This window comes from Seriola dumerili, unplaced genomic scaffold (genome assembly GCF_002260705.1).
Source record: "Seriola dumerili isolate Sdu_G_001 unplaced genomic scaffold, Sdu_1.0 BDQW01000859.1, whole genome shotgun sequence".
Classification (NCBI taxonomy): domain Eukaryota; kingdom Metazoa; phylum Chordata; class Actinopteri; order Carangiformes; family Carangidae; genus Seriola; species Seriola dumerili.
This window is the reverse complement of record NW_019175114.1, coordinates 594,303-614,698: the sequence shown is the minus strand read 5'-3', so window position 1 is coordinate 614,698 and position 20,396 is coordinate 594,303. Positions and strand designations below refer to the sequence as shown.

The window sequence follows — 20,396 nt, the reverse complement described above, 5'->3', positions numbered from 1 at the left end:
TGCTTGATTTGCACAACAAAACATGAATGGTACAGAATTTAATTTGCAAGTAAAACATAACTCCATCAGATCCACACCAACACACAGATATTATACAAAATACAGTTTTATGAAGTATTATGGGAAACTACCAAAGTAAACCTGTGATGCATATTGCATTTTTATTACCCATACACAATTGTAACAGATGTACATATATTGAATTTCTATATATGAAATAAGAAATTAATAAGAAAAACACAAATAAACATATAGATTTTTTAAATTTTTTAACATATATGTTGTTTTAATAAACTTGCATAAATAAATAAAATATATAATGTTAACACATACTTTTTACATAGATATTTTTGATATATATATATATATATGTATACAAATGTCACTATGGGTATTTCATATAAGTTATGAACTCATATCCTCATATATATGTGATGTGTATATGTGATAATAATATATCCCCTTATAGTTGACATATATGGCAACATCACTGTCACGGGACAAACAGTATAAGTCATATATTATATTTCTGTATGGGTAAAGCTGAAAAATACCTGTCTTGCTATATGACTTGAATGAAATGCTACACGAGAGAGAAACTAGTGCTGGCATCAACCAGAGACTTTTATGGCTGTGAAAACGTTTTTAAAAATAGTATTTATAATAGAGAAGGCTAAACATTTGCCACAAAGTATGTTGTTTTTTTCTGTGTTAAAATGAAGATACAGCACATAAAGCAACCTGACTTTTATTTTGAAAGTAGAGGCCAGAAGTCACGTGATGTGTTGTGTCTACCTTGACAGCGGTGAGCTCTCCAGCGCTGAAACTTGGGACCGTGTCGTTGATAGAAACTGGGGTAAATGTCGGTGTGTTTGCGGAGTCACGGTCCCGACACACTCGGTGGGATTATATAATCACGGACCGGACGTTTCACCGCTCCTGTCGCCTCTCTGCGGCTCTTCACGTTCGACCTGCCCGACTTTCCAGGGACACAAATGGGTGAAAAGGAGGAGAAGAGCCCCGATGGAGTCAAATACTACAGACTGTCAGAGATCGAGGAGCAGAACACGTTCAAATCAACGTGGATCATCATCCACAACAAAGTCTACGATGTCACCAAGTTTCTGGAGGAGGTGAGGAAATCTAACACAGCAGGACACAGAACAGGGGGTGGTCAGATCCCACACACACACACACACACACACACACACACACACACACACACACACACACACACGTAACCAGACATCTGTAATATCTGAGTATCAAATAACTTTAAAATGAATGCATGGTTAGCTGTCAGTGTGTGTGTGTGTGTGTGTGTGTGTGTGTGTGTGTGTGTGGGACACTGAATATGATATGAGTCAAACTGCAGCTGTGCAGCAGGTAAGTATTATTGGATATGTCAGATTTCAGATGATAAGTATTGGATTCTCTAAAGGTCAACACTGATAGAGATATTTAAGAGATTTAGAAAAACATTAAAGAAGATTTTTAGGAAACAAAGAACACCTGCACAGGTGAGGTGGGGGGTGGGGGGGGTCTAACGGGGCCCTGGGCATACCTGTAACAGTAAGGTCACAAAACTGCCTTAGATTTTACACTGATTCACTGATGCGTGTCTGTGAATGAACTTTACAAGAGTTCATGTGATAACAGGAAGTGCAAGTGAGGACTGTGACCGGACAGCAGATCCTTCAAATTCTCAACTATAATTCACAGTTTTATTTTCCTGAAGTGAACCACGTCATTTGCGTCTAATTACAGAGAAACCAAGAATTTCCTTCAAGATAAAAGCTCCTTATAAAGCCATCATTTATTTAAATGAACTTATAGACCGTCAGAATAAAACTCCGCCTAATTACTGTGGCTGACTGACCTTTGACCTTTGACCAGTCAACTGGATCCAGCCTTTTTATTGCCACAGGTGTTCTGCCGTACAGGGTTCAAGGTATGGGCGTGTCGTCCGATAGCTAACCCAGTCTCCAGGGGTCGAGTTACCGCAGCAACGGCACGAAACGGAGACGCGTCTGATAGTGTGACGAGACTGAACAGCAATCCTGTTGATGTTGGAGGGAAGTTTGGGGTCAGTGGATCCAGTTGTTTCTTAACATCTGGCAGCAGCTGAGTTTAATGGTTCACTCCAAGACAAACACATCTGTGTGTTTCTGCTCTTAAAGCTGCAGCCTCGTATCACAGGCTGTGGTAAATCATCGGCAGGACACTGAGACGGAGACACTCGGACATCTTAGTGTGTGTAACTGGACAATGTCCTGCGACGAGATTCACCTGGAGAGATTCACCTGGACAGACGCTTTACATCCAGCAGCTTTATCTCTGCTCTTGTAAAGTGTCACCATGTTTTTTTAATGATGGTTTGAGGAGAGAAAATCACATGTGACAAAGAAATCTCAGTGACATTTGAAGAAGACCATGACATGTAGTTGTAAGCTCTAAAAATTCAGTGAGTGGGCGTTTGAGTTGAGATTATTTTGCCACACCTCTCAGGTTTCTTCTTCTTCTTCTCTTCTGTTGAGATGTGCTGTGACTTTTTATTCCTCCGCACCAGCGACAGTCAGAGCAGCAGCCATTATTGTTCAAATTTGGCTCAAACATTCACCAGGACTAAAGAATGACCTGATTATATTTTGGGGGTCAAAGGTCAAAGGTCAAGGTCACGGTGACCTCACAAATCATGGTTTTGGCCTTGTGATATCTCTGTAACACCTTGAGGGACTTTCTTCAAATTTGGTAAAAACATTCACCTGGACTCAAGGATGAACTGATTAGAATTTGGTGACTAAAGGTCAAAGGTCAAAGGTGTGTTCTGTGTGTTTGTTTTTCGTCTCAGCACCCCGGAGGAGAGGAGGTGCTGAGGGAGCAGGCGGGAGGAAACGCCACCGAGAGCTTTGAGGACGTCGGTCACTCCAGCGACGCCAGAGAGATGGCTGCTGACATGGTGATAGGAGAGCTGCACCCGGTCAGTGTGTGTGTGTGTGTGTGTGTGTGTGTGTGTGTGTGTGTGTGTGTGTGTGTGTGTGTGTAAAAACTAAGTGTAACAGAGCTGATATAATAATTGTCTGTGTGTGTGTCTGCAGGACGACAGAGACAAGCTCGCCAAGCCTGAGGTAAGAGAACAAGTCTGACTTGTGTTACATGTTAATGAAGGTGCTGTGGAGTTGCATTATGGGAAATGTAGGATCAAGTTTTCTTCGAACTTGACGCATACAAGGGACTAAAAAATGATGATGATGATGATGATGATGATGATGATGATGATGATGTCTGTGGTTTGTGTTTTACAGGAAACACTGGTGACCACTTTGAAGGACGACAACAGGTACACACACACACACACACACACACACACACACACACACACACACACAGAAAAACATCAGAAGATTACTGATCTCACTGTATTGTATTATAGCCTATGATAGTCAGTCAGTTAATTAGTTAGTTAGTTAGTTAGTTAGTTAGTTAGTTGCCTCACACCAGGGGGTGATCTCATTGGTTAGTTGAATATTTAACCAGCTGTCTTTCTGCTGGTTTACAGGTTAGTTAAGTCTCAGTTGGGGGTATAACAGGTTGATTGGTTGGTTAGTTATTTAGTTACACGTTTAATTAGCTGTCTGTTTTTCTCCTCCAACTGGTTAGTCGGTTAGTTAGTTAGTTAGTTAACCAGTTGTCTCTCTCGTGGTCTAACTGGTTTAGTTAACTAGTTGTCTCTCTCTCTCTCTTGCAGCTGGTGGTCTAACTGGTTGATTCCCTCTCTGGTGGCGGCCATCATCACGCTGATGTACCGCATCTACACCACAGAGAGCGAGTGACATCATCAGACACGCAGCTGTGATGTCATCAGCAGGCACTACAGCCATTTTCCCAGACTGATGATTGACAGCTGCAGCAGCCAATGAGGTGTGAGGACGAGCGGCGGCTGCAGACCAGTGGATTAAAAACATCACAGAGGGAAATGTCTGTTCAAGGATCACTAACTCTACGTCCTACAATAACCATGATGCATTTCATGCTGTTTAACCAACCAATCAGATGGCATTATGTTAATGAAGTCATTCACGTTGTTGAATTTACTGTGATATTGTGAAATGTTTTCTAAAATCAATGATTTGAAATCTTGGATGTATAATTTGTTGTATCTTTTTATATCTGTGTCACTGAATGTAAATGATTTCATAAAGATGTAATCAGCAGCTAACAGCGTGATGATGTCATCACACTGCAGTCATGTGACTTTCACGCGCAGTGCTGGTGTGTTGGACCTGAGTGTGAATGAAGTTTAGTCCTGAACCAGCAGGAAACACTGAAACCTGTTTTTATATGAACTTCATATGAAGCTGCAGGAGCCTCTGGATCAACACTCAAACTCTCCAGGTAAAACTGTGACATTAGACTTTAATGCATCGGATTATTTTCATATTAATGATGAGGACTCGACTTATTAAATTTCACCTGAGCTCAGATTTAAACTGAAGCTAGAAAGTGAAGTTTCTGGACGTTTGTCAGTACGTTTTACATGTTAATCTGAGCACATTCATACTGTCATTGAACTGTAATAATAAATAGACAGTAGATGATAAAATATGTAAATGAAAATAAAAACAGAAACCAGTAGGAAAAAAAGGTTTTAGAAAAAGAAAAGGATCCATTAGGTCACAGACCTCAGTGTGCAGGGAAATAAAACTGTCCACATTAAAACAAACAGGAAACACGATGAAACGATAAATTTAAATCTGGATGATTCAGAAAACAACTTTATTTCTTATGTTTGAGCTTTGAGTTTATAAAAAACTTAAACCAAGATAAAATAACATTAATTTATATTATCACAGCTCAGCTAAGTTACGCAAACCCTGAGATTTTTAACCTTGATGCAGTGCATGCTGGGTAATAAATGCCAATAAGCTGAGAGTGTGTCTGTCATGATTTATGTAAAACGATGCGTTGGACCTTTAGTCCCTGAACTCATGATCAGAGGCTTTAAAACAAACTGATGTAATGACAGAATATTTACACGTGTAGGAACATGTTTGTCCTGAGAGGGACGTGAGTTTTATTTTGAAATCTCATTTGGTGATGAAACTTCTTTTATTGTGGTGAGCTGAGGGTGTGGTGTGCTGTTACCAGCTGTATCAGACTGATGTTCAACATGAGTGCAGCTCAGACTCACTCTTCATCAACGCTCCGTCCTGCGGCGCCACCTGGTGGATTTAAGGTGTGGAACAGACGGATCATCAGACTAACTCATAGAAATGATACAAACTCTTCCTGCTTTCACCTCAAACCTGTTGGAGGGTTTCATTTCACTGTTCAAGTGATCCAGTATTTAAAAAATAACAAAGATGAGTGAAACGTCCAGAACCAGAACCAGAACCAGAACCAGAACCAGAACCAGAACCAGGACTTTGTTTCTTCTTCTTCACTCTCAATTTCAAGTTTCAGATCAACAGGTTTTACTGTGCTGACATTCTCTATGTGTTGCCAAAGCGTAATTAATTACCATCAATTAATGGAATTAAAATATCAAAGAAAAAATGTCAATAACAATATTAATGTAATAAATTACAATAGAATTAAGAATAGAATTAATTTGATTTGCTGAAACTTCAGTTTTAGTTCTTTTCCTTCAGATGTGAATCTTCTTCTTCCTCCACTTTAATCAGAGCGGAGTGAGAGGTCTCAGTGAAGCACAGAAGCAGCTGCTGCCCTCTAGTGGCCAAAGGTCTGAAGTGACACTTTGTCCACAGCGAGAAACTGATTAATTAAATGAATTTCAACATCATGAAGTCATGAAACAGTTAAAGTCTCCGTGTATTAACCTTTAAAACAGCGTGACCTCAGAGTAATGACGTCATGTGTTTGTTTACTTGATGCTGGGTGACGCACTTTGTTGGGTCCACGTGGACCCGCCATTACATAACAACATGATTGTGATGTTTGTCTCATTCTCAGAAACTATTTATCCTCGAGCTGTTGTTGTTGTTGTTGTTTGTTTGTTTTTAATTTGTCTTTTTAAACTTTTATTTTTTTTATCACCATAATTAAAAACATAACCAACATGAAAACATGTGTTTAATAATCCGGATCACAGGCTCCATATCTTGTTGATAAAGACTCTTTCACCGCCACAGTCCCGCCAAAAAATAACACCTCCAGAGGATTGATAATCAATTAATAGATACTTAATGATATGCATATTATAATGACTTTATATTATATTGTATTATTACATGTTGTGTTATAACTATCTATAACAGTTTCTGTGGAGAATTATTAACGGCATTAACATGAAATCATAATCTTTTACTTTCCAGAAACTTTTGTTTCATTCTACGTCACGGTCACAGAGGTCAGGTGTGGTGGGGGCTGGTCAACGTGGTTCGATGACGGAAGAGAAACAATGGGAAAATAAAAATAAAAATGCTTCATTTGTTTCAGTTGTAACTTGAGAGAAATGATTTTACCACTTGAATCACTGTGAACATGTTACTGCAAAATGTAGCTCAACTAGTTTAATTACATGTAGTTCACTAACGATGATGATGATGATGATGATGATGATGATGATGATGATGTAGCAGCCTATTTAAACCGTCTCTGTTCTGTTGCACTGAAGCAGGTGACAGTTGATGTTTCTTACGTGACGGTGCGCGTGTTTCCGTGCGTGACATCAGCTGCAGCCTGGGAACACTGCACGCGCTCTGTTGTCACCAACACGTAGTTCTCTGCAGGGGGCGGGAGTCTCTCTATACAAGCGGCCCCGCACCGGGACTCCTGTGTAGTGCTCCCCACACACACACATACACACACACACACACACAGGCACGCAGGCCGCCTGGCTGCCGGGCAGAAATGTCCCGCTCACCGCCCCACACCGGGGGAGAGTCGCCCTCCTCCCCGGGGCAATCAGTGGAGAACGGCCTGGAGGTGGAGGAGGAGGAGGAGGAAGGAGATCTGGACGACGAGGCGGACGCTTCCCGCCTGGAGAGGTTCATGAGAGACCGGAGGAGAGCGCAGTCCCTGCCCGCCTACCCGGCCGCGCTCCTGGACGGTGTCCCCGGGAGCAACGAGAGGAAGCGGGTGAAGTTCGCCGACTCCATGGGCCTGAACCTGGCCAGTGTGAAGCACTTCAGCTCGCTGGAGGAGCCGCAGATCCCGAACAAAGTTCTGTCCAGGCACAAGAGCTTCCCGCCACAGCAGCAGCAGGACCTACTGAACGACCTGTGCCAAAGCTTCAAGTCCAACCTGGACACGGACCGTCTGTTCGCGTGCTTCCCGGAGCCCCGGGACACGGAGCGCAGGGTCCGGCTGCTCCGCGTCTGCCTGGAGAAGGTCACCATCACCCAGTTTGACCTGCGGGGGCAGATCCGGGTCTTAACCGGCTGCACCGACAAGGAGGTCGGGGTAAGGTACACCTTCAACGACTGGCTGTCCCACGTGGACGCGCAGGCTCTGAACGTGGCCGCGGATCAGCCGCAATTTGTGGGTGAGCGGTTCAACTTCACCGTGTACACACCGCCCTTCATGGACACCAGCTCGGCCGTGCACTTCGCCGTGTACCTGAGGAATGAGGAGGGGGAGTTCTGGGACAACAACGAGGGGCAGAACTACACCCTCAGGTACCACTGCATGCCCAGCACCGCGCCCTTCGTCAGCGCCGCTTTCCACGCCACCTGACCGGCTCTGCGTTGTGCGTAAAAAGCTCTCCATCCGTGCGTAAAAAGTTGTCCATCTGTGCGTAAAACGCTCTACATCCGCTCCGAGTGCTGAAAGAAACGCAGTGACATGCAGCTGCTGCATCTGGTGAATAAACACATCATCTGTGTGGTGAGTTCAGGGGACTACCTGTCCCAGATGTTGCCTCCATCACCTGTTTCTTTGACTTCTAAATGATCATTTCGCGCCTTTTTCTAACCTAAATCTGTCTCCGTCTCATCACAAACCTCTGACCGGAAGCTCCACGTGTTTCTGAAGGACAACAACACAAGACACATTATTGATGTTTTTTTCTGAACCTCCAGTCGGATCAAACGGACTCTCTCATGACCCGTTAGTGACGTCAGCCTCCTGGATGTTCTGAGCTTTAATGGACAACGATTACAATCAGTAACACAAGTGTCTGTCTCACTGCTGCTTTATCTGTTATAAGAGGATGTGTATTCTTTTCAAAATAAAAGCTGTGCATGGCAAATGGTTTGATGTTTACTGGCTGCTCCAGGTGAGCGGCAGGTGCAGCTGTCACGTCTCTTTGTGCAGCCTTGTAGTGACAAATGACGTCACCCGTGTTGATGGTGCGTTTAATAAGAATCAGGAATGTTAGCAGTGGGCGTGTCTTACGTCACTCAGGTGCGCTGCTCTGCCACACACAGGGCGGGAGTTTGTCAAACAATAAATTCTGATCAAACGAATCAGCGTCTTTAATTTTACCTTTTTTAAGACCCCACTTACTAGCTTTTCCTGCAGCTTTCTACTGCATCTGTTCAGATGTGGTCACATGATTGGACATGTTTACTGAGGAAGACTGTTAGATGTGACTGAAACCTCTGGACTGGATGAAGCTAGGAAGTGGCCCTTGAGTAAAGTTTTTTTTTTTTTTTTGGGGGGGGGGGGGGGTGTATACACATACACACACGCACCAAACACACCACTTACACTCTAATATTTACAACAGTGTAAAGATGGATCCAAACTGATCAGTGTGGCTCAGCATCTCCTGGACCGGACAGTAAAGCTAACATGTTAGCATGCTAAAGCTAATGGCATCACCATCACTGATGCTGGTTCTGGTCCAGACTCAGATTGAACACCTGACAGATGTTTCTGTCATCAACATATAACATGTGGCAGGTTGTTTCATCGTGAGCGCAGCGACGCCGTCCATCCTCTTTACACCACGACCAAAGTCCAGACCTGGTCCTGTTGACACACCTGACCACATCTGTTTGGTGTGTCAACACTGACACAGCTTCAGGGTGATGCAGAGATATTTCACTGTCAGAGCTGTGACCTCACGACCTCAACTCGACCCAGAGACTCAGACCAGCGCACGGAAAGCACTTGACAGTCAGCGGCTCGTTCTCACAGTGATTCTGTACTGGTGAGAATATGAAGCGCACCTCTCATCCTGTGCTGTGAGAAAACTGCTGCCACCACATTCAACTTTCAAATCAAGCAGTTTAAGAAACTCAGCTGCCTCTAAAAACAACAATACCCATGAGCCTTAGCTGCGTGCTGTGGAGAACAGAAGTGTTCAGAGCAGCGGATTCAAAGCAGCTGGAGTTTCTATAAAAATGAGCCAGAATCCAGAATTCAACATGAAATAAGATGCGGATTGTAAAATCAGTTTTCTAACTTATTCTAAATATGTTTATTTTACTTTTAAATTATTTGTATTTATTTCAGGCTGAAACAATCGGATGATTCATCGCTCAGTCAGTAACTGACTAAATGAATTCTTCCTGTTCTGATGGTTCATGAGTCTCGTGTCCGTCTCAGACGTGAAAAGAGAAAACTGGGTCACGTGACGTCGCCTCAGAGAGAATGAATGAAACTTGATTTGCAGGATAATTTCTCTCTTTGGTTCGATGCCAAATTGGCAGTGTGGACCGTCAGCAGGGAGTCCTGGGTCAGGATCCAGTCTGGAGTCCTCTGTGTGGACCAGAACACGTGCGTGACTCTGCAGAAACCTCCTGTGTGTGTGTGTGTGTGTGTGTGTGTGTGTGTGTTCGTCTGATGAAACAGCAATCACTGATTGAGCAATGTGATCTTTTACACCTCTGTGTGTGTGTGTTTGTGTGTGTGTGTGTGTTTGTGTGTGTGTAGAAGTGGGCCACCGTGCTCGTCCTTAAACCAACAGATGGGTCTATTTATAGCAGCTGGTGGGACCTTGTGTGTCAGTCACCTCCTTCACCTTCACCCCCCCCGACCAAACGCACCTCTGAGCTCACCTCATCTGCTGCTACATCCAGTCACGCTGTTTGTGTGTGCGCTTCATGGTACACACACACACACACACACACACACACACACACGGATCTGGGTCGAGTTAAACCAAAGTCAGATTCTTACTTTTACTTTGAAATACTGGTGACAGAAATAGATAAAAATAAAACCTACAATAATATAATATAATGTAAAATAATGTGCTGTAATATATGATATGAAGATATGATATAAAATAATAATTATTCCCTGTGAGACTGTGATGATCAACAGTCTCTTCTCTTTCAGTCCCACTTTATTTAACGGCTTTAACTTTGACAGTCAGTGAGGAAGATGGACTTCCTGTGACATCATCACCTCCTCAGTCAGAGTGTGACGGCGCGGCGTCTGCATTCTGCTGTAGAAGAAGAGAAAGGTCGTTTGACAGAACACTGAGCCACAGATGAGTTTCACCACTTTATTCTTGTCTGTGTGACTTCCTCTCCGTCGCTCGGGGTTACACAACGAGACGACCTCATGTACGACGGACTAATTGTGCGCGTTAATACAAAAATAACACTAACAAAGGGACAGTCAGGGATGCACTGATCGATCAGACACAGGTCAACGTGATTGGCCGACGAGTCCTGTGTCAGGTCACAGAAAGAAAACGAAGCGTCTGCCATTTTGATTTTGGATTTTTGGTTTTAAACGCTCACGTGTCGTCTGATCTCTGAGTGGATTCGATTCTTATGAACTGAAGCAGTTTGCTAAAGGACGAGCCGGACTGAGAGAGACCCGGTTCTGTCCGAACCACAGCGCCACCTGGAGTCCGTCTCCACGTCCGAGACTCTGAACGTCCTCCGGTTACTCCGAGCGACTGAAGGACGATCGGGTCTTTAAAGTTCTGTTCAGACTCTCACAGCACCCGGTTCAGGTCAGGGACAGATCCTGGTCTCGGTCTCATACAGAGCGAGTCTCTGCACTGGAAGCTGTGGGAACCAGTAACCAGCCACACCACGTCCCTCCTACAGTCCAAATAAAACCCGTTAGTAAAGCCAATTAGTTTCCACAGTGTCTGAATCAGAGGTGATGGACTGAACACATGAAGAAGAAACGTTTATAAGAAACTAAATGTTGTTACATGTTGTAAATTTATAATCTCTCTTCTCTTCTTGTCAAACACTTGATGATTTCTTCCTGTTCAATCGCTCAAATGAATCAATGTGACGACTTTAAATAAGTTTCTGGTCAAACGACGACGACTCGTCTGTAATTAAACCTTCCTGTGACGGTGGTGAACAACATCTTTGGGGTTCGGAAACATTTTCCAGTATCTTGATCAGATTAAATGATAAGTGATAAATGAATGATAATTAGTCACAGCTGAAGTGGACGCAGCAATCAATAATCAATAATGTGATCAGTGCAGCCCTGAAAACATCAACATCTAAACTCCAAACAAACTTCAGGTACTTCACAGCTTTACTCCTTTAGTCCTACATCTCCCACAATGCATTTCACACCTCCACCCAGTGACGGACGTGTCAGATTAAAACAGAGAAGAAGCAGGATGGCGGTCGGCGGTGATGTCAGGGCGGTGGGTCGCTCCCGTCTCTGAAGGTACCGTCCTCCTCCTCCTGCAGCTGTTACTCCACCACGATCTTCTGGGCCCCGTACATCTTCCCTATGGACACCTGCAGAGACACAAACAGAAGAACTAGAGTCACCTCCTCGTGGTCGTATCCCTCCGCCCCTCAGACCAGTTCCAGGTCACTTCCTGTTTCTCCAGAGTCAGAGAACAATTAAACATCTGTGTGAAACTTTGTCATAATTACTGTGAAGTCTTGAGTAATGGCTGAAAAGTGATTTGTGAGGTCACACTGACCTTTGACCTTTGACCACCAAAATCTAATCAGTTCACCGTTGACTTCTAGTGAATGAACGTCAAGGTGTGACTGAGATATCGTGTCCACGAGAATGAGACGAACGGACGGAAAACAAAATGGCCGCCGGCGTTGCAGAGGAATAAAAAGCGAACAGACGAGAGAGAGAGAGAGAGAGAGAGAGAGAGAGAGAGGGAGAGAGAGAGAGAGAGGGAGAGAGACAGAGAGAGAGGGAGAGAGAGACAGAGAGAGACAGAGAGAGAGGGAGAGACAGAGGGAGAGAGAGGGAGAGATTCTCTGGATGACGTGTAAAGTCGTGTCAAAGTTTCATCGATTTCCCTCCAAAACACAGTCAAAGTTTAAAGAGTCTCTGTGTCGAAGATCATGTGATCACAGCGTCATCGTCACAAGATCATGAACCTGTGGAGACTCCATCCTGGTCTCACCCTCCAGTCAGAGGACTGTTCTGTGTGTGTGCTTGGGCCACAGTCCACAATTGATTTTCTCTTTTTCTGTACAGAAACATGACAGACTGATCCAGAGAATATGACACACACACACACACACACACACACACACACGTTCTGAACATGGAGTTGCTTTGTCTCTGAACACACAGTTCACTTGTCGTCGTGGTAACGTCACAACATTACTCAACAAGACAGTCACAACTTTTACAAGTTTGATTGATCGATCGATTGACTGACGGGTCTTTTCCCATCATGCTCCTCTCCTCTGAGCCTTTAACTTTACACCTTCAGCTTCAGCTTGTGTCTCATTCTTTGATCATTTCCTGGTATGTCCAGGCTGTCTCCACCTGTCTCCACCTGTCTCTGTCTCCATCTGTCTCCACCTGTCTCTGACTCCATCTGTCTCTACCTGTCTCTCTCTGTGTCTCTACCTGTCTCTCTCTCTATCTCCAATGGTCTCCACCTGTCTCTCTCTCCCTCTGTGTGCTTATCTCCTTGTCTCCTGGACATGTGAACGATGTCCAGGTCTCAGTGTTGGAGTGTTTACAGTGTGAAGTCGTCCTGTACCAGTGTTCTAATGAGAGAGTGATGTGTGTGTGTGTGTGTGTGGTTGTATCACTGCAGTGCCACCAGGGGGCAGAATCCACCCACTAATAACTTCACTACCCATCATCCACCTCAGCTCTCTGTCCCCTCCCTCCATCAGAAAACACCCTTTCCTGTGTGTGTGTGTGTGTGTGTGTGTGTGTGTGTGTGTGTGTGTGTGTGTGTGTGTGTGTGTGTGTGTGTGTGTCCCACCCCATGTGAGTGATGTCCTGATTGGCTGGAGTATGGCGCTGGAGGGAGGCGGGCTGCTCTGGACCAATCAGCTGTGAGGAGGCTTGGCCCTCATGTAAATTGTTGCGGCTGTGGCTCCTAACAAAGGGACGGCCTCTCTCTCTCTCTCTCATACTCTACCTCTCTCTACCTCTCTCTCTTAAAGTCAAATTCAAAAGCAGCTTTATTAGCATGAACAAAAACATGTTATTGCCAAAGCAGTTTACAAATTATAGTATTTTCTCTCTCTCTCTCTCTGATGAAGATTTAACAAACAAACAGACATATAATCAATAATCAGTAGATTTGAATCCAGGACTTTGACTTGAACTGGAGCAGAAGCTTCTTCTGCAGCAGACTCACTTTTACCTCCAGAACTGAGACAATCAATTATTAATAGAAGAAGAAGCTCTAAATAGAAACCATTTAAAACTCAGTAATATTTCATTTTGATTGTCCAGTTAAAAACATGGATCCTAATCACCCAATTAAGACATTAACAGCAGGTCAGCACCTAATGACGCAAAGCATGCTGGGATAGTAATGTGGCTGTTTGTTTTCTCTACCTCCTGTTTCTTCTGTCAGTCCGTCACTTTGTTATTTTTATTTCAGTCGAACAGGTTTTATTCTTTGTTGAAAGTCTGGTTCAGTTGGGTTCAGCTGCCACCTGGAGTTTTACTTTCATTTATTTTCATTTAATTCCTTCTTTTTTATTTTCATCTCGCCATTCATTACTTTTCTGTTTTGATGATCTGAGTTAGCCGAACGACCCACAGACACACCAGTGTTTTTACCTGTTCTAATCACCTGTTTAAAGCACAGGAGGTCTGAGCTGCTGCTTGCTTCTCTGACAACTTCAGACGTCTGATGACTAAAATCTTCATCTGGTAAAATATATTGTTAAAAATGACCAACGTCAGTTTTAGTGCAGACAAGGTGAGATATGACGACGAGATGGAACAGCCCTGAGGGAACTCCTGCTGGGATTCGGTGCTGTATAAATTGACTTGACTGTTGCCCCCCCTTCTTCCAGGCTTTACTTCATGCTAAGCTAGGCTAACCTCGTCCTGACACGCGATCGATCGGCTGCTGTGACTTCAGCATCTGAACTGAAGCTCAAACTGTTCAGTGAGGCTTCAGTACAAACAGCAGCAGCGATACTCGTCCTGCCGTCAGAGCTCTCTCCTGCATACAGACGCTGATCAGTCTTATAATGGAGATCTAAACTTAGCCTCCTTCATATCCCTCCGCTCGGCATCACACCCGCTCACACGGATCCAGTAGGATGGAAACCACAGACACGCTCTCCCTCCTCTCCCAGCTGAGTCGTGACTGACTGACCTTCAGTCTCACTCCCACCAGGCAGGAGGTGTGAGATTAACTTAAGACCGCTGCACTCGATCCAACTGACGACACACTGAACCCAGATCCTCCGCCTGTCAGCTCTGAAATATTACAGCTGTTCTCCATGGTCTCTAACCCTGCAGGGGTTTCCCTGGCTGTCTGTGGTGGACCATTATCATTATACAGGTGAAGCGAAACGGAGGACATTTCCTGTCCGATGGTCAATATATCATTAAAGTATTTTTACCTATGAAATAAATGTTTTGTTGTGCTGTAATAAACCACGGTGACGACTCTCTGGAGTCTCTAAGGTCTGTTCAGCCTTTCAACACAACGGCCGGACATCGAACATCCTAGTGTTTTCATTAACATAAGCACAAGTCGTTTGGTTGTTGTACTGAATTCTTACACCGACGCTGGAGGGTAAAACTAATTCCAGTGAAAAGCCTGCACAGTCGAGTGTAGTTAAAAAAGAAATGCCGCGCTGAACAGCAGGAGACAGTGAAAATCGAAGCTAAAGAGCTGTTGAAAGTGGGAGGAAAGAGATGAAGCGACGGAGGGAAACCTGGAGGTGGCCAGCAGAGCGGCTCAGACAAAGAAAATGAGGTTTTGTCCTGTGAGAGACAGAAAAGAGGGGAGAGAAGGATGAAGAGATGGAGGGGCTCGGACGTCAGGGTGCTGTCAAACTGAAATTCATCTGGGCCTTTGAGCGTAGGAGAGAGAGAGAGAGAGAGAGAGAGAGAGAGAGGAGGATGGAGATGGAGAGCCAGGGAAGCAGGAGGATGAGAGGTGCTCAGGTAGATAATAAACTGAGCATAAGGAGCGCTCAACGCCATTACAGACTTTCCATTTGTCAGGAGATGAGAGCAGAAGCAGCAGGCGGCACAAACACATCCACCCGTCTGACGACCGACTGCACGGCTAAATATTTAGTCCTGAGAGTCAGGCCCCGGGGGAGGGGAAGCACAACGAGCAACGGCTTCATCCCGCCTCATTCACCTCAGACGTCACTTCAACTCACTGGAATATCTCACAGCGATTACTCGCTGCACGTCTGTGGCCGTGCGGGGACGATGTCTCTGCTTCAGAGAGCAGGTGCTGGACGCAGCAGTCCGGTTCATGTCCTCGTTTCGACGCGCTCTGTCACCGTACTTTACTGTGTTTCACCGCACTAACCTACGCTGTCCCACACCTGTTCCCCAAAGCAGCATGTGCACCTGAGACGTCGCAGCCACGTCCGTCTGATAATGTGGGTTAGAAGAAAGTCACAGGTAAAAGCAAACACTGAAGCAGGGAAGTCAAATAAAGCACAGAGCTTCAAACTGAAGCTGTATCTGCTGCAACAATGGAGGTGGAGTATTTAGAGCCACCCAAGAAACTGGCCTCATTTCTCACAAACAACAACAACAACAACTAATGCAAATAGATTATTAATAGATCATCAGTGAGAGTCCGGTGTTTGAGTAGGAAGCAGGAAGCAGCAGCTCCTTTTCTCCGTCAGTGTTACTGCATCAGATCCCAGAAAATCCATTTCCATCAAGTCTTTAAGCATCATTCCTCTGGAGCTTCTATAGCTGCGTCCAAAGCACTGGAAAAAGGTTATATATTTATTTACTTATTTATTTATTCATTTTGTTAAAATGAGGGAAGGTGGGTGTATGAAAGATCCAGCAAGAACTGATCCTTTAAATCATAATAAAAATTTGATCACAGAAAGATTAAAACGGAAACTCGCTTCATTTCTACTTTTGAAGGGTGGATCAAGAAAGTCGTGAACTGTATCGTCCGTAATTAAGTTTATACGCTCGTCCTTTAACTCACCACCTGTCTGTACGTCAGCAACACACCTGGCACCAAATGATTCTCCACTGAGCTTTAACACAAGAAAGGTGATGAGTGATGAGGCAGAAACCTGCATCGCTACGGTGCGTGACAGTCCTTCACCTCACCAGGGACGTTACAGGAAGCAACAGGCACACAGACAGACAGACAGACAGGCAGACAGACAGACAGACAGGTACACAGACACACAGACAGACAGACAGGTACACAGACACACAGACAGACAGGTACACAGACACACAGACAGACAGACAGACACACAGACAGACAGACAGACAGGCAGACAGACAGACAGACAGACACACAGACAGGTACACAGACACACAGACAGACAGACAGGTACACAGACACACAGACAGACAGACAGACAGACAGACAGGTACACAGACACACAGACAGACAGACAGGTACACAGACACACAGACAGACAGACAGACAGACAGACAGACAGACAGGTACACAGACAGACAGACAGGTACACAGACAGACAGACAGACAGACAGGTACACAGACAGACAGACAGACAGACAGACAGACAGGTACACAGACAGACAGACAGACAGACAGGTACACAGACAGACAGACAGACAGGTACACAGACAGACACTCACTCTCCATGACTTTCAAATGTCAGATGAAATGAAGAAATAAAACCACTTAACCTGCTACTTACACACACACGCACGCACGCACGCACGCACGCACACACAGCGTGTTAAATCCTCACACACCGCCAGGTAAGTGTTTCTGTGGCAACCACACGGCCAAAAATAAAAGTGAGAAGATGAAAAATGAGAAAAAAAAGACTTGAGTTCACAGTGTGAAACGATGATGTAAACTTCAGCAGCATCATCAGTGCAGGGGTGAGCCCACACTGTCACTGCACACGGCTCTGTTTGCACACAACAGGGCAGTGATGAGGGGGGGGGGGCAAGTTGCTCTGTTTGCTCATTTACAGATAATTCACAGGAAACGAAACACGATTTGACGAAAGTGAAATTAAACAGATTCAATCTTCCGTCCAGCTTCTGTCGAATGAGAAGGAACGTCCCAGTTTTCCTCTTCGTATCCAAGAACGCCACCAGCCGCCACACCGACGCTCACCAGATGTGTCTGACCACAGGGAGACTGCACTTGGACTTGTCTTGTCTCAACTCCTTTGATTGACTTGAGACTTGATTGGACTGATTTGAGATCTGCCTTCATTCCATCACTCGGGTTGGACTTTGAGCATTCACCGTGTTGCTCAAGGACACTTCAGCAGGGCGGTGTGGCGCTTTGAGGGTTGATGTCTCTGCATCTCACACATCCCGCTGCTTAGTGTCACGCTAATTCAGCCAATTACATCTCCCCATTCTCACTCCTCCCGTTAACCCCCCTCATTTCCCTCGTTTGTCCCTCCCTGCCTCCCTTAATAAGTCCTCTACTTGCCTGCTGTGTGTGTGTGTGTGCGTGTGTGTGTGTCAATCTTTTCCTCTTCGTCCTCTAGCTCTCTGTTGCTGGTGGAGCATTTGAACGTCCCTGTGAAGCGTCCTGTGTGTGTTTTCCAAAGTGCCACAGTCTCCTCTGGCTTGGATCCTCATTAATCATTCATGCTCGTTGAGGAGCGCTACGGGCCGGTTTACAACACCATGTCTGTCTCTGCATCTCTGTCTCTTCCCTCCTCTGGGTCTCCACAGAGCAGCCGTCACCCCCCCCCCCCCTCTGCTTTTAAGAAGGACTCAAAGAACAAGGTGAACCGTGTCAGTGACGCAGGAACCAAACAGTCTGATATTTATTGTATTTATTGCTGCACCTCCCGGTTATTTCATCATCATCGATTCATCTGCAAATTATTCTCAATTAACTGATCAAACGTTTTGTCTGGAAAGTTCTCGAACTTACGAAGCTGGAACCAGTAACTGATGAAAACGTCTGAGACGATCGATCAGTCATTAGAATATCTATTGACCATTTCTTCTGTCGGTGAACTCATCCATCGATCTGATTCAACACGGTTTTCTATTGGTCGACGGCATGAACGTACATGATGCGGCTGTATCTGCACAATATTGATCATTAACAGTTTATAGTCCGTTTTATCGTTGGTGTTATGCATTTTATTTTTTTATTTATTTGAACACAAGCTGCCAAACTTGTTTTTAACGTGTTTTTAATGCGATGACAAGAAAGAATTGATCCGTCCGTCCATCTATCAATCTATCTGAAAGACCAGCTTGGATTTATTGCCAGTAAACTCCCAATTAACGAAAGTCCGTCAGGTTAAGTTCAGTGTGGTGGAGGCTGCAGGGTGGAGCTCGTCTCTAATTAACACTGTCGTCAGGTAAACATGCAGAAGCTGACGTCACCTGAAACACAAACTAAACCTCATCAGAAAATCTTTCCATTTTGCGTCTCTCTCTCTTTTCTTCCGTCTTCAGCTGCCGACTGTTTCTCTTCACCTCTTCTTCCTCCCTTTATTTTCTCTCCCTCCTTATTGTTTCAGCTCAGCTTCAACAATCTTTATTGGCATCGCTGTCAGGAGTCGCTGCTGCCAAAGCGGCGTATCAGTCTGTAACGATGATACGAGAACAGTCGAGAATATTGATCTTTCCTTCTCTTTGTCTCCGCTCATCTGTTCCCTGATCTCTCAGTTTAGTCAGACTGAATTCCAGATCTGTGGCGGCTCCCGGCCAAATGAAAAACCTCTCCACGCTGAAACATTACAGTGTGATACAGTGAGAAGAAGCTCTGAACTACAACTGCTCTCTTCCAACGTTTGATCATTTCCATGAGACTCTACTGATTAAACTGACAAGTGTTTATGTTCATGGGTCAATAGATGATCTCCGCTCACACATTCATTAATATCCAAGTTTAAGAGTTTAAGACTACACTCTTCTGGATTATGAGAACTTTTACTTTTGATGTTTTTACTTGAACTCGTTTACAGCAGAACTTGTTCTTGTGATGGAGCTTTTTATATTTCAGTGTTGCTTGTTGATTTCATTATATTATATTTTTAAGGTTCCACTTCTTCTGTGCATTGTACCTGGATTATTTCTCAAAAATGTCCGCAGTTCATGAAGGATGAGTCTGATCAGCTGACGTGTTCGGTACCTGCCGGCTGTGACACGGAGCTGCGGGAGGTCAGAGGTTAAAATGACCCGTTGTGCATCCTGTTACAGCGACGGTCGGACTGAAACAAAACCAGAGAGAATTTGTTGATGCAGTCGACCAAACGTCTGAGAGGAGAGTCTCTGCTGCTCCGACTTTTAAATGAGAGTTTTCCATCACTGAGAACTGATCCCGTCTGAGAGGCAGCAGCCTGAGACCAGATGAACACTGACGTGAGGCTTCACTTCCATCTGAGACTCATACCACTCCTGTTTTACTGCAGGAAGACCTCTGAAGCCCCCAGCACCGCAACCACAACCTCCCTCTGCTCTCGCTCGTGTGTGTGTGTGTGTGTGTGTGTGTGTACCAGACATCTTAAACAGGAACGGGACGTCTTGATTTACACATCCGTCCTACTGTTACTGTGAATCTGTGACCTTGGAGATCTCCTTTACTCTAAGTCCCACCCAGCTCGTTTGCCTCGTCTCTGGTCTTGTTAATTGGCTACGACGTCTCAGAAAGCCCCGCCCACTTGACACACTTGCTAGCCAATTAGCTGTCACCACTCGAGACCTGGCGTCGACCAATCAGGGTGCAGTTAAAGAGTAATTAAATGTGATTAAGCGATGAAGTCACGGTCACTCCCACATGGAAATGCATAGAGAAACACACACACACACACACACACACACACACACACACACACACACACACACAGTATAACATTAATGAGGAGTTTCTTTGAAAAGCTGCCGTTTCTTAACCTTAATTTTTTTCTCTCTGAGCACACACTAATTAGGGAGTGAGAAGAGATGAAGGCAAACTGTGCTCACATATCAGAGAAATCCAACAGTGTGTGTGTGTGTGTGTGTGTGTGTGTGGAGTTCCCTCACTAGCAGCCACACTCTGCTGTGATCTCCCGTTTCAGTCTGTCGCACTGAGAGACAGAGAGGAGGCAAAGAAGATGAAAGGAGGAGGAAGAGGAGGAGAGGGAGGAAGA

At 44.8% G+C, this 20,396-nt stretch overlaps 3 protein-coding genes across 3 annotated transcripts in view; 2 read left to right on the top strand and 1 right to left on the bottom strand.

The window, feature by feature from the left end:
* The first annotated feature begins 792 nt into the window (after nt 1–792).
* Nucleotides 793–4,214, top strand: LOC111237397 (cytochrome b5-like). The gene is made up of 5 exons (XM_022766482.1): nt 793–1,133; nt 2,852–2,980; nt 3,099–3,128; nt 3,306–3,340; nt 3,749–4,214. Exons 1-5 carry the CDS (start codon nt 996–998, stop codon nt 3,831–3,833), a joined length of 417 nt encoding a protein of 138 aa, XP_022622203.1. The 5' UTR covers nt 793–995; the 3' UTR covers nt 3,834–4,214.
* A 2,359-nt stretch (nt 4,215–6,573) lies between these two features.
* On the top strand, nt 6,574–8,384 carry ppp1r3g (protein phosphatase 1 regulatory subunit 3G). The gene is made up of 2 exons (XM_022766511.1): nt 6,574–7,848; nt 7,978–8,384. Exon 1 carries the CDS (start codon nt 6,874–6,876, stop codon nt 7,696–7,698), a length of 825 nt encoding a protein of 274 aa, XP_022622232.1. The 5' UTR covers nt 6,574–6,873; the 3' UTR covers nt 7,699–7,848; nt 7,978–8,384.
* Nucleotides 8,385–10,406: 2,022 nt separating this feature from the next.
* lyrm4 (LYR motif containing 4) overlaps nt 10,407–20,396 on the bottom strand; it is a 32,451-nt gene continuing 22,461 nt past the window's right edge. The window contains exon 3 of the mRNA XM_022766485.1: nt 10,407–11,639. Within this exon, the coding sequence (XP_022622206.1) occupies nt 11,592–11,639 (48 nt within the window). The 3' untranslated portion in view covers nt 10,407–11,591. The remainder of the gene's footprint in view (nt 11,640–20,396) is intronic.

Coding starts and splice junctions, on each gene's coding strand:
- LOC111237397 (XM_022766482.1), top strand. CDS start 996: ATGGGTGAAAAGGAGGAGAAGAGCCCCGATGGAGTCAAATACTACAGA. Junction 2,981..3,098: donor TGATAGGAGAGCTGCACCCG/GTCAGTGTGTGT, acceptor GTGTGTCTGCAG/GACGACAGAGACAAGCTCGC. Junction 3,129..3,305: donor ACAAGCTCGCCAAGCCTGAG/GTAAGAGAACAA, acceptor TGTGTTTTACAG/GAAACACTGGTGACCACTTT.
- ppp1r3g (XM_022766511.1), top strand. CDS start 6,874: ATGTCCCGCTCACCGCCCCACACCGGGGGAGAGTCGCCCTCCTCCCCG.